The sequence below is a fragment of the Durio zibethinus genome, chromosome 15 (genome assembly GCF_047325235.1).
Source record: "Durio zibethinus cultivar Kanyao isolate XHJ-2024 chromosome 15, ASM4732523v1, whole genome shotgun sequence".
NCBI classification, from domain to species: domain Eukaryota; kingdom Viridiplantae; phylum Streptophyta; class Magnoliopsida; order Malvales; family Malvaceae; genus Durio; species Durio zibethinus.
The window spans coordinates 7,479,750-7,493,844 of NC_143176.1; the positions used below are offsets into that span (position 1 = coordinate 7,479,750).

Here is a 14,095-nt window from a genome sequence, read left to right on the forward strand (position 1 = left end):
GCAGGTGCAGGCTCAGGCTCAAAGCTTTCTCCTTAGCTTGTGGGCGCAGCCGTCGAAGACTCCAACGGCAGCAGCAGCGGTAGCTGCGGGTCGTATGTTTTGTTTGGAGCACTGAGATATATAGTGAGAGAGTTCGTTGAGGTTTAAGAAACAAGGAAAGAGAGGGAAGATAAGAAAGAGAAGAAAGAGGCAAAGTCGTCGTTGGATCGGTGAAGCTTTTATTGCCGCGACAAGAAGAGATGAAAGTGATTAGTTTGGAGAATGAGAGAGACGAAAGTGATTCCTGATTTCCTTATCCTGGATTTGAATTCAGGAGTACAATTCATCAATTGAGTACTATTGGGCTCCTTTCATTGTGGAATCTAATTCAGATTATGCAACAAATCATAGTCTACTAAAACGTCTGGTGAACCTTGGACTATATATCCAAACATGGCAATAACTACAGGCCAGTGTCTGTTCTTTTCTCTCTGTCATTTCAGTAGAGTTTCACTTCGACTCTGTTTATATTAAACTAGACTGTAATAATGCCATTGTCTTAGATTTCTTTTAATAAGCTGTCATGGAATTTCTAGTATAGCGTAGAAGGAACTAAAGACTTCACCATAGTTGTAGCATAAAATCCTAAACTCAGTTAAAACACAGGGCAAGAAAGTTTGTATTTGATTTTCGAACTCTTTTTTTTTTTTTTTTCCGCTGCAAAACTTCTGAAATTGAGGAGAAATTTTGGAATCTGACAGAACTTAATAGTTTCATTTTCTGATTATTGCTTTCCGCTATAAATTTGTGGACAATGTTTAGGAATATAATGTCACCACAGCTTGCAGAATTGCATTGGAAATTTGAGCAAATTGGCTAGATTCCAACGTTAATCCTCATCCGCAAATGGTCTTTCACTTGTTATCTAGCAAGCCTTTGTTTTCCATTTTTGTTTAACTCACTTCCAGTTAATTTCTTCCCTGTTTCTAAACCACTTACGGTTCCAGTCTTGATTAGGAGAACATTAATCTTCATTGAAGCAAGGAAAAAAAACTTAATTGTAAAATTTTCTTTTGCAGGAGTTGGGAATGGAAGCCAGGCAGCAATAAAAACTGCTGCAACGAGTCTTACCCGATCCAAGGTTCATACTGGGGACACAGAATCCAATTCTAAACTAGCTATCATGGAGATAATTCATGATATATTACAAGACCTCAAAATCAATGTCACATTTTTTTAACATCATCCAATTGTCAGAATACAGGAAAGATGGCTCCTGTCCCACTGAATATGTGTAAGAAAAATATATAGCAGTAGATATATATAGTTGAAAGTTGAAATGTTATGCCACTTATGACAGACTACTAGCTTTACAGAAGGTGGAAATTTGGATGATTATTCAGTTTAACTCATTCTTATGGCAGGATGAATCAGGTTGAAGCCAGCAACATAATTTCTTTATTTACTCAGAGGAGTTCCCACTCAGAATCACATATAAGTTCTGTTTGCAGATTTTTGCATTCCAAGGTTGTGCTGGAGGAAGACGGCCGTAGAGTTTGTAAATTATCGTTGTTTGACTCCATGTCTGCATCTCCAAACCAAATTGCTAGCTGCTTATACTCCTTTGCCAGCCTCTTTTTTGATGTCAAGGCATCCTGGATCCTTTTCTATTGAAAAAGAATAAGAAAGCAACAGCAGGCAAATCAAATCAGCCAAATACTAAGTAAGAGGTAAAATAAGCTATTAGGTATGACATAGGAGATCCTATGTCGGGTCCAATTTATCTAAAGCATCACACAAAAGTAGCTTAAAGTTCATTTTCATCTATATACAAATGTATGTTAAACCTATAGCTCAGCTGGTTCATGCAACCACATTAGGAAATGACGTCCAACAAGTATGGGGCTCAAATCCCAATACCAAAGTCTCAACCATATACTCGGACATCCACATAGAAAGTATTTCTCATTTCGAACTTATCTTTATTCAAATCATAGAATCTCAATTGATGTAGTCTCAACTTCTAAATCCTTCTATTTCAGAATCTTGGGGAAGATTATCAAAATTTTTTAATCTAAATGCACCATTAATCATTGCTAATAATTCCCATAAATTTTAAACAAAATTCAATTGCATTAGCCATTAGCTCCTTCACAAAAACAAATGAAAAGAAAATGAATAAAGTAACTATGATTGTCAAATTGTAAGTATTTCAGATACTTAGCATATAACTTGTATAGGGAGATACTTAATACTAATTCTCTATTTGCATCATTAGCATATAATTTTCTCATTATAAGCAACTTATTCACCAAGTATAATTTGATACCGATTAAACAGAAAATTCAATTAGAGAATTGCTATCACATTTTGTCATGTTGAAAAGTAAGATGTCGAATGTATTAGACTGTGTGTGTGTATGTGTGTGTGTGTGTGTGTGTGTGTGTGTGAGAGAGAGAGAGAGAGAGAGAGAGAGAGAGAGAGAGAGAGAGAGAGAGAGAGAGAGAGAGACCTTGTATGATCTGTGCTTTTTCATTATTCGAGAGACAGCATAAAGTGCAGTAGTATCAACAATGACACAGCTATCCTCAAGCTTGACCTCATCACACAATGCAATGGTCTCCATGGAAGAAATACTGATATCATCAGTGGAATCATCTATAGGTGCTGTGTATGGTTTTCAACATTAAATAAGTAAAAGAATTAGTTAAAGCTCTCCAGTCAACATTCAGTCCAACGAGAATATCAAAAACTACTTTGAATACAGAACTTTTTATGGGGGGTACAAACAAAGTCCTCCAAATATGCATAATATTAAGGAAATCTCTCATCATTAGCAAAGCTTACTGACTTTGTGTTTTAGAAATACACACATATATATACATTATTATGATCACATAGCTGAATGACCTAACCATTTAAATATATTACCCCGCATTTGAATTTAGCTAATGTACCAATACCAATATCAAAAGAGGAGAAAGCCTGGAATTGAGCAGATTCACTGCCCAAAAAAACATATTCTTGTTACCTGATATTCCAGTAAGAGACTCGATACCATTAACAATTTTGGAGGCTTCATTTTCTGCCAGATTACAGGTGAGATGAAAACCGACTACATAAGGAAACAAAATAGAGGCTTATCATTACATAAGAACAGGATACCAACCAAGTGATTCCGAGGACAGGTCATTGCTAGATGAAATGGGTACTGCCCCCTTCAATTTCTTCTCATTGGATAGAAGTGCGCTCAACACAGGAGATGAATCATGATAAAGTAATGCTTTTGTGGGTGACTTTTCAGGTGAATTCTCAGGCAAATAATATTTCTTAAATACTGAACCGCTAGAAGAATCAACTTCAACCTTTGCCATATTTTCCTCACAAAGTATGACTGGAGAAGTCATTTTGGAAGAAGTAATACCACCTGAAGCATCTGAGACACACCCAGAGTCATCTGAAAAGTCATTCTTAACTGTTCTCACATTTTGGTCACCATGAACTAAAGTTGCAGGAGAAGTAATACCACTCAAAACATCAGATCCAGATGGCTTTGTCACATCATGAACTGAAGTTGCAGAAGAAACCTTAGATTCAACCCAACAAGGTTCTTTATTATTACAATCAATGTCCTCACTCAACAATATAGCTCCAATGGATTCTTTCTCAGCAGGAGAGATCAATTCTGGCATTTCAGATGCCAAAGGCTTTTCCATCATGACATTTTCCTCTATGTTCACTGCAGGTTTTGCATCTTTCAAAGCATCAGCAACTTGTTTTGAAGGTACATATTCTGTCCCCAAAAGGGAATGCACAGAATTTGGGTTTCCCAGTTGGTCTACAAGGCAAAGCTCTCTGAAAGCACAATCATACTGTTTTTTTACCACATCAACAGCAATGTTATTGCTAACAGTTCCCTCTTTTTGATGCGATTGAAACTCCATATCATGAACAGACATCGTCAAAGAAACTTCATCCACAAACCCAAATGAATTTTTATTATTACAGTCAATGAACTCACTAGCCAATGAAGCTCCAGAGGATTCTTCCTCACTAGGAGAGATCAACTCTAGCACCTCAGATGCAGATATCTTTTCTGTTATGGCATTTTCTTCTATGCTTACGTCAGAGCTTGTATTTTCCAAAACATCAGTAACTTGTACTGACATTATGTTAGACTCTGTCCCCTCAAAGGCATCAACAGAAGTTGGAGTACTAAGTTGAACTGAAAGAAGTTCTTTAGAAGCATGATCAAGCTGTTTTTCAAAGGGAACATCTGCAACAGGCTCAACATTTGATAGCCTACCAACAGTGTCGATGTGATCTTCCTCAATAGCGGCCTTTGATTTCACGTATGTATCAATTGTAGCACTTTCTTTTAAAGCCACCCCTTGACCTTCATGTTTTAAAGGAGGCAATATATCATGAATGACATCAGAATAAAATCTCTTCATGCTTTTACCCACACTTTGAGCCTGGTTTTCAACATATTTGACTGTGTCCTGCAGACAAAACCAATTTACAAGATTATGAAAGAATTTCCAGCAAGTATGCACACTCTTAGGTGCATAAAGTACAACTGATCGCCCATAATTTCATTCAGCCAAGTGATACCCGCAGCATGGCTGATGAAGATGGCAGGAAGGGGGGTGGGGACTGCGTCACTCATAATGGGATCAAAGAATTAGTACCTGGTTCACAATGTTATCCACCTCATGGCACAGTGTTTCAAACTTCTGGTAAATGCCCCCTACCCAGCCTATACCTTTATATTTAAGATCCATCAATAAGATATATCAGATTGTCAAAGCCAATACCAAACATACCTCAGTTCTTGTAAAAGGTATATGGAGTTATTCCTGCTCCGCGATCATTAATTTATACTGAAAAGCCACTGAGAAATATCAAATTGTAGTGTCCACACAGATAACTTGCAGAAAAGAAAGCAATCCCAGATAAATGATACCGTCAACCGCTGAGCCTAGAAAAGCTTCATAGGAGGTAAGCAACAATATACTAAATGTCAATTAAAAAGTAAAAATAGATTGTGAAAATTGATTCAACCACTATGTCTTCCCAATCACAATGATAGCAATCAGAGTACCGTTAATTCATCATACGTAACTGTAAACAGAGTACTGAAAATTGCATCTTAATTCACTCACACCAGAAACTAACAGCTTGTAGTATTCAAAATCACAATACCCATACGGCTAACCATCTCAAGAAAACTAAGAATAACATTTTGTTACGCACCCAGTTTTCATCAGTTTTTACCTACTAAAAACTGTTTACTTATAATATATATATTTAGCTACCCATAAGTATCATCACTCTACAACAACACCAACGGGAAAAGTGTTTCCCTTTCTTGCTTACAAACACACCATAAAAGAAGTAGTAATTTTCGTTTTATTACCTTCCCAAGGAAAAGGGAATAACAATGCACATCACTTTTTCACTTACATACACACATACATACATACATTAGATCATGCTGGCATCATGCATATACAAAGAGTATAAAAATCATCCAAAAATTGAATTTTTATAGAATTATCAGCTGTTTTTTTTTTATATAAATAAAATTTGATTTTACATCAACATATACGTATAAACATAAATACTTCCATAGGAAGAGAGCCCAAATTGAAGAAGAATAACTATTTTTATATTAACTTTTACTACTAAGGAATATATATATATATATATATATATATAAAAGACCACAGATAGAGAAAAGAAGAAAGAGAAGGTGGGGTTGCTTACCGGTGGGCGGAGCAGGTGGTGGACGGCGGACGCCCTTGGATTTTTATCAACACAGAGTTTGGAGAGAGAGAGAGAGAGAGAAGGGGGGGGGGGTTTATGAGGACAAAACGGGGGGTTTTAGTAGTAATTTACTGGTCTTTAGACTTTAAATGAGTGAACAACTTGATTCCCCTTTCTGAAAAAAAAAAAAAAACACTTGTGTTGGTCGATTTGCGATTCTTAAGTTTTCATCTCATACACTACGTTCAGTAAAAGTTATCACCAAATTTTAACATATGATTGAATTTGAACCATTAACCATTGTTATAAAATTCTCAATAAATTTTTATTTTTAAAATATTTTAATTGAATAAATCTGATTTTAATACATTAAAATTCCGTGATAATTTCCATGAAATCTAGTTTACCGGATCCAAACTGGCATTCTTTTTATCTTCGAGTAATGATCTACAATTCTTTTATATAATAAACTATATAAAATGTTTTGAAAATAAGAAATAATGGAAATTTGGAAAACATTTTTTAATTGCTCAAAAATAATCTAACCTTCTTGCCAAACAAACTCAGATTGTCAAGTTGTTTAAGTAATTGAGATCACAAATAAAAAGTAATCATGTCGACATCACACCTCATCTTCTGATTTATCATACATTGATTAGTACTTTCCCTATCATCACCATTGCCGTTACACATTTGTTACTACTACCCACAATGTCTTCTTTTCTCACACGTATAATTTTGACAATAAATTCGTGACTGCTTGTATCATAATCATTGCTTTCGGTGTGTGTATAACAAATGGGAAAAATTATAAGGATGTCATATTTTTAAACATGCATACTTTGTAATGCCAGTACCTTTCTAGTTACTAAATACAAGCCAACCACTCCGTAACTTGGTCGGTAGATTTTGAATGCAAGTCTCGATCCATCTTGTCGGAAATGCAAACATGAACCAGAAATTGTCACATATAACCAGTGTTGTCAGCATTGGCCGATGATTTTTCCAATTCGATAGACTTGCAGAAACCAAATATGTCATCCCCACTTTTAATCCATATATACAACGCAACTATAACCACATGGATCAAGTAATGAGTTTTCATGACAAGTGCATGTTCATTACACCAAATTAACCACCACCTCAGACATTTTCCTCCAGCAGATTACAGGCAGGCTCATCAGGACCAATGACCCGTATTCTTTATGGTAGAACCAGTGGGCGTACTCTCACTTCAATTATCTCCTCTCCATCTTTGCTTCGAGTGCTGTGGATGCTGGTTCATCCTGATTCCGTCTTATCTTTGGGGTTGGTTTAATAATCCTCTCAGTGTTCCCACAGCAAATGGCCAAAGGAAAGGGGAAAAAAAAGGAGGGGAGAAAAAGAAGATACCAACTCCAGTTAGAATAGAATCAAAGCATCAATTCCACCCAACACCAACAAAAGATGTCAGGCATACAACTTTCCTACCCAACAATAAAAGAAGAAAGAAGAGAACTACGTTCCTGGTTTCTCAACAAAAAAAATATTCTTGAAAGCAAACTAGATAGACAAATGTAAAGTCCAAAGAAGAGTGACAATGAAGCTAGTTAACTTGTGTTTTTTCCTTAACAGGATTTCTTGAGTAGTTGGTTTAAAATCTTTGGCCAAATAGCCTCATTTTTCATCAATTTATGAAACCAAGATTACACCTAAGAAAAGATATTTAAGTCAACAAAGAATCATGGTAAAACGATGCAGACAACTTGCATAATTCAGTCTGCAAATTACATTTCAGGTATAATTTGGCAAACTACAAATCAAAATTAGGCTAAAAGGACTTCTACAAAACCACTCAAACCATTCGCAACAAGAACCTCCTTTTAGAGGAACATACCAAGAGAAATGGAAAGGTGCATATATCATAATCGGCTAACAAGCATATCACACATGTAAATTCTTTTAAAAAACACATCAACATCCATTCCAATAGGATTTGACCTTGGCTTAAACAAGTAGACTCAAAAACTTCATGATGTACAGAAATCTAGTTATTAGATGCGGGAACAGCCACCAGCAGAAAAGAGAAATAGAAATTAAAAGCTAGCCTTTCAAGTTTCAACCAGTCTCCTGCAAAACCTATGAAGACACCTAACTCCATTGCATAACGATCACTGTCCATCACTCCATTGTGCACAAAAAATTAAGTCGGACCAACAAAGACAGCCACCAAAGGGAAAGAGAGACTCGTTTTGTGTTGCCAATTAATTGGTACAAAGCAAGAGCTCATTTACAAATCCAACAAAACCCAACGAAAGCCGCACAGATGACAAAATAAGCAAACTGTCAATTAAGTACATCAAGACTAGCAGCACCACATCAAGAAGCAACCGACAAATCACTGGTACACTTAATGAAATACTTGCTGCTCCCACATCATTAGATTCTTCACTGAAACAAGAACCTACTCAAAAAGTCCATGTTATGTGATAATCCTACCAATTTTATATGCATTCAGGAAACCAGAAATAGCTTTGCTTGAACAAAGGAAGATCGATGAAGTATCAGAAGAAGAATAGGAAAACTCTTGCCAATAAATAATAAAATGATGACACAAAAATCTTGAAGACATCTTTGGGTGGATACTTCAACGCATAATTATGCCAGGTACAGCAAAAGTTGTAACAAGAAAGCAATAAATTACTTTAGAAAGTGGTCCTGTTTAGCTTAAGTGATAAAACTCATTTATGTAGCAACAAAGATAGTAAAATTTTTCTGGTGCAGGTTCTCTACAGCCCATTAATTTATATATCAAAATAAAGAACTTCGTTTAACTTCAACAAATAAGTTGCATGTTTGTTTCTAGTATATTCCATCGGAGTACATATAGCAAAATCAACATGAATAGCAATATCAACCAACATACAAATAAACTTCAAAGTAGAGGAGATGCAGTAACAGCCATTGATACTAGCAAAAATAGGCAAAAACATTATCTCACTACTTATATTATTAAAAGAACAATAGTAATGACTGAAAGGCCCCACTGTAACAAAGGTTCCTAATAGAAAATAGAAAAACTAGTCTAGAATAGATCACAAGTTTTGCCAACCAGAACTCAGAAATAAACATCTTAAAGGTGCAGATCAAGAGAAGTGGCTGTAAGAGCCCAGCTAATACATTCATCAAGCCAGAGTATATATAGTCTGCATACACGCAATCACCAGAACCACAAAAAGCATCTGCGCCCAACAAGCTGTCATAAACCTGAATCAAACACCCATTGACTCAATTCATCATTCCACATCATCAAGCAAATCAAATATCAACATTAATTGAAAAGCGATGTATTAAAGCAAAAGTAGTGAAACAAAAACAAACAAACACTGCACTTACTTGAAGGGATCAGCTCAGACTTTCGTCACTTGTCAAACAAACAAAAAGAACAAGCAAAAACACAAAGCAATTGCAACAATTGTGCCCAATCGAACATACAGAGATATGTAAACAGCATACAAACCATAATGCCATAGAACAGGAAAAAGTCATAATATCCCCATAGTGATGGCAAACTTTTCCTAAAAGAGAGTTTGGAACACCAAATATCACAAAGTTAGATTTCATTTGAATTCAATGTGGATAAATATTCCCTGGATGAGTTAACAATTGAAATCAACAGCTAAAAAAAAATGCCAGACTACCAGAAGCAAAGTCATTAGAAAGATGAATGTCAAAGCTATAATCTACCATAATAAAATTACATGTTTATGGTAAGTTTCAACTGGAAATAAAGGCTAAATAGGAGGCACCATTATGGATTGAAACTGTACATTCACGGGCAATAAAGAATAAGAATATAAAATAATACTAATAAGGGAGATTCAGAAAACTACATAAACATGAAAAGCAGACAAGAAAACACAAACATGGAAGAAAACTGCTATCATACTAGGAAAAATGATTGCAAGGATCGACATCTCATCCAATCTCAATAGTAAATATCTGTTCTATTGTAGGTGTCAGTAAAATAAAATCAACCAAGATAGTTCAAAATTTGTACCAAAAAGACTTATATGCATACACACATTTACTAACATTTCAATGTCAAAAAGTTTTCAAGAATGCATGTTCTTATCAATACAAGTTCAGGTCAATGAATAGTAAAACCCAAAACCTACTGAAGACAGTTCTTTACACATGATTAAACATAAGATCATAATATTGCTTCAACACCATAACTCAAAAGGCAAATAAAGTATTTCTATGTGGGGTAAGACACAAAGAAGGAACCCTTGCTCCCATACTAAAATAAGTAAATCTAGATTTTCGCACACCCACCATGTGGACAAATAGAAATAAAGAAGGGAGAATGAAGAAAAAGAAGTTGTGTAACTATATGAAAGAGTCATTTTTTTCATTCGCATGTGTGAAATATTTTAAAAACAAAATTAAAAATAAGTAAACCCTCATTTATAGGGATATTAAATGACATTTGTATCCTTAATTTTATATATTTACTATTCTTTTTTATGGTAATTTCACTAACTGTGTTGGTATCACATTACTGGTGAACACCAAACAGAGTCAGAGGCTTTATTAGCAGTATAGATATCAACCATCAGCCACACATAAATAAGGCTATCTATACATGTATTAAAAAATATGGCCATATAATAGAAGATATAAAGCTAATGTGAAACAGTGAAAAAGCATTTGAAAACACAATAAAATGTAACACTAAATAGTATCTTCGACCAAAACCAAAAGTAAAACCACTATATTCAGACATCTATACAAGTATATAACACAAAAGTAACAGAACTCAGGACAAAAAAAGCTCGAAAATAACCAAAAAGTTAAAAGAAATCACACACAAGGAAAAAAAATCCACAAAAAAGCACATGAAAAAGCACAAACACAGACATTAACTCATTCTAACTAATCACCAGAGTCAACATTAAAACGCATAACACCTCATGTGGTATAAATGAAACTACAAAATGGCAAATCAAGGAGAACTACCTCAGTAGAAAGGTGGTCCATTGGGATACATTCCACCAGGGGGAACTCTTGGCACAGGGGATGTCCCAACTCCTTGGTGATGCTGACTAGGGAAAGCAGCCGATGAAGGCAAGCTATAATGAGCACTCTCCGGATAACCACCAGACGGCATCCCAACAGAACTAGGCGGCAATCTATACAATGAAGACCCTCCACCTGAACCAGTCAAACCACTCCCTGCAGCAGCACCACTTAACCCACCATAGCCAGTCGAACCAGGTCCACCATACCCACCATACGGCCCACCAAGTCCAGAACCATAACCACCTCCCCCTCCACTCCCACTCAAAGCCCCCACCCCAACTCCTGAAGAATTCAAGTGATGAGGATGACCAATTGGACCAGGCGGCCCCTGCAGCCCACCTGAAAACCCACCGTAACCCCCCAAACTACCCGGTCCACCAGGCCCACCATATCCTCCACCATGTCCCCCCATCCCCATCTCTGCATTTCCAGGAGCCCCACCTCCACTTTGCATCATCCCATCTTGTCCCGCCTTCCCTTTTTTACCTTCAATAGCCAGCTTACAATTCATTTGTCTCCCATCAATGTTCTTCACCGGCTCCACCAGTGCCGCCTGAGCCCCTTCCGCCGTCTTATACACAAAGAGAGCAAATCCCTTTGATTTCCCCGTCTGCTTATCGAACCCCAAAGGACCCTCTTCTATTTCTCCATATTGAGAAAAAAGACCCAGTAACTTATCCGCCGGCATGTCGTACGGCACATTGGCTACATAAATCTTCCTCATATGAACATCCACTGGATTATTATTCGTCCCCGAATTCCCCGCCGCAGCCAGCTGTGTCACCGTGACTCTCCCATCGATTTTCTTACTGGGTTCCTTGAGAGCAAGTAAAGCACCATCGACGTGCTTAAAAGTAACAAATCCATACCCTTTCGATTTTCCAGTAGCCTTGTCTAGGATAACGACAGCTTCTTCGAGTTCCCCATAGACGGAAAAGAGTGAACGGAGGCCGTCGGTTGTAGTATCCCAACCCAACCCGCGGATGAAGAGCTTCCTTTGAGATGGGTCTTGATCGGCAATAGATCGGACGGCATAAAGGACGTCCATGTGGCGAGAAACGGCGTCTTGGAGGATGTCGAGGAGTTGATCGACCGTGAATCGCTCGATTAGTTTGCGGCCGTCTTGTGGGGTTAGTTTGGTGATTGGATCAGGTCCCGACATGGCTGAAACGATACCGTTTTCATCCAGCTTGCGCTTCTTTGACGGATCCATGGATTGCAATTTTTTGAGGGGTTCGTAACTTAAAACCCTAACCCTATGAAACTCTATAGAGAGAGAGACACGGCTTAGGACTTGAGGGCGAGGAAAAGACTGTAAAGCACGAAAGACCTGTGAAACGTGTTGTAATTATAGATAAATATTGGATTGGGCATCCCCAGGCCGAATTGATTTTGGGCTTAAGGCTCAATCAAACAAATTAAAGGCTTGAAGGTCGAAGTGGGTCTCTGAGCACATTATAAAATATCCCCAGCCGAATCTTGAACCTGTGGTCCAGTTGTTCTAAAGGACACCGAGACAAAGTGCCCGAGGTCCACCTGGTTTACCAGTAGCCATACGGACATTTCCATATTACAAACAAAAACAAATAAGCTTCAAAACATTCTTGCTACGTTGATCTTTTTTGTCAATACCCTTATTTTTCACAATCTAGGGAATCAAGCAGTGAACTCAAGAAGCTTTAACATTCAATGTCAGCCAGAAAATGGTAAAATCTAGTGTCATAACGTCTAGATCCGGGGATCTATCGCTAGACATTGACTTTTAGGGAGTCGCCACCAATCTTTTTTATCTAGGTGCGATTGGTCACCTAAGGAATCTGTCCTTTTAGGAAACACCTAAGTTTAAGGGTCCCTAGAAGAATAGGTTCAGGTCTGCTAACCAGAACAAGGTTCGGGAGTTCGGTTACGTGTGAGGAAGGTTATAGCACCCTCACAACGCCCATCAAAAGATGGTACCAGCTTGAATTTGTGTTATCCAAAAGCCTTAAAATTTTACCAAGTAATTAATTATTGGAAACTTTTCTCAATTAACTCTAATACTTTTAGCAGAAAATTGAGAAAATTTCCTCACCTCAAGAGTATGCAAGAAAAACTACTGTTTCACTTACAGAGGCTCCGTCGTCGGATTATTTAAAAAAACAAAATCGAAATTAAGATAGAAAGGAAGGAAAGAATGATTTTTTTTTTTTTTAGGGAAAATTGATACTTTCAACTTTTCCCCAAAAATATTTTTTTTGAAATTTTGATTTTCAAGGAAAATTGATACTTTCAACTTTTCCTCAAAAACCCTTTTTTTGAAAATTTCTTTCTAAGGAAAATTGATACTTTCAACTTTTCCCTAAAAATATTTTTTTTTTTTTTGAAATTTTGATTTTCAAGGAAAATTGATACTTTCAACTTTTCCCTAAAAACATTTTTTGAAATTTTTTTATTTTTATTTAAAGAAAATAAAATAATAAAAAATAAAAAAGAATATTACATAAACCTAATCTAATAAATAAAAAATAAAATAAACAAATAAACAAAGAAAAAAAAATTCAAAAAAAAAAAAAAAAAAAACCTGGAGCGGCTCGGATCGCGGCTCGGCTCGGCTCGGCTCAAGGAAGAGAAAACGGCTCGGGGGAGCGGCTTGGCGGCTTGGATCGGCTCGGCTCGGCTCGGAGGGGGGCTGGCACGAGCGGGTCAGAAAGCAGGTCGACGCCCGGGTCGGGTCGGGTTCGACAAAACGCGCGGATCCTCTGGGTTACTTAAGGCCAAAACGACGTCGTTTTGGGAGGGTATAAAAGGCACCTTCCTCCGTTTTTCGGCAGAACGCTCCCCCCTCTCTCTCTCTTCTTCCTTTTTCTCTCCCTTCTTTCTAGAAACTGAAGAACACCGGTGCCGGATTCTGGAAATTTTCGCCGGAATCTAGAAATTTCGCCGGAAGTTGGCCGGAATATTGCCGGTTTCTGGGATTCTTCGTCGGAAACTGGGTAGGTCGCCGGAAACTTCAAAGTTGGCCGGAATTGTAGCCGGAAAATTCAAGTTTCGCCGGAATTTTCGCCGGAATCTGAAAATTTCCCAGAAATTTCCAGAAAAAATTTTCGCCAAAAATTTCTAAAAAATTTTTCTCACTCCCAGAACACTCCTAAACTTTTTCTAGCTTCCTATACGCCTCCTTTTCTCTCAAATCAGTAGCTTTGCTTATTGTTTTCTGTGTGTTTTTGAACTGTTCCAGGAGGTGCTTTATATAGGGATTGATCAGGAGTTTCTGATCAATCCCAATTCCTCCTTGGAAGGGAAT

General features: G+C 37.2%; 2 protein-coding genes across 13 annotated transcripts; both read right to left on the bottom strand.

Annotated features, from left to right (window-relative positions):
- Window positions 1-1,146: 1,146 nt before the first annotated feature.
- LOC111301720 (uncharacterized) lies at window positions 1,147-6,023 on the bottom strand. 11 transcript variants are annotated; one of them, XM_089744545.1, is made up of 7 exons: window positions 5,749-5,841; window positions 4,806-4,862; window positions 4,671-4,744; window positions 3,149-4,481; window positions 3,011-3,064; window positions 2,492-2,646; window positions 1,147-1,646 (listed from the first exon to the last, which is right to left on the bottom strand). In XM_089744545.1, exons 4-7 carry the CDS (start codon window positions 4,431-4,433, stop codon window positions 1,446-1,448), a joined length of 1,695 nt encoding a protein of 564 aa, XP_089600671.1. In that variant the 5' UTR covers window positions 4,434-4,481; window positions 4,671-4,744; window positions 4,806-4,862; window positions 5,749-5,841; the 3' UTR covers window positions 1,147-1,445. The 11 variants fall into 11 exon arrangements, with proteins under 11 accessions (XP_089600671.1, XP_089600673.1, XP_089600665.1 ...); XM_089744547.1 differs by having other exon boundaries at window positions 4,806-4,873; window positions 5,749-5,826; XM_089744539.1 differs by having other exon boundaries at window positions 4,671-4,969; window positions 5,749-5,991.
- A 686-nt stretch (window positions 6,024-6,709) lies between these two features.
- LOC111301721 (RNA-binding (RRM/RBD/RNP motifs) family protein) lies at window positions 6,710-12,135 on the bottom strand. Of its 2 annotated transcripts, none has more exons than XM_022897615.2 (2): window positions 10,750-12,135; window positions 6,710-8,994 (listed from the first exon to the last, which is right to left on the bottom strand). In XM_022897615.2, exon 1 carries the CDS (start codon window positions 12,023-12,025, stop codon window positions 10,751-10,753), a length of 1,275 nt encoding a protein of 424 aa, XP_022753350.2. In that variant the 5' UTR covers window positions 12,026-12,135; the 3' UTR covers window positions 6,710-8,994; window position 10,750. The 2 variants fall into 2 exon arrangements, with proteins under 2 accessions (XP_022753350.2, XP_022753351.2); XM_022897616.2 differs by having other exon boundaries at window positions 7,653-8,191.
- Between the last annotated feature and the right edge of the window lie 1,960 nt (window positions 12,136-14,095).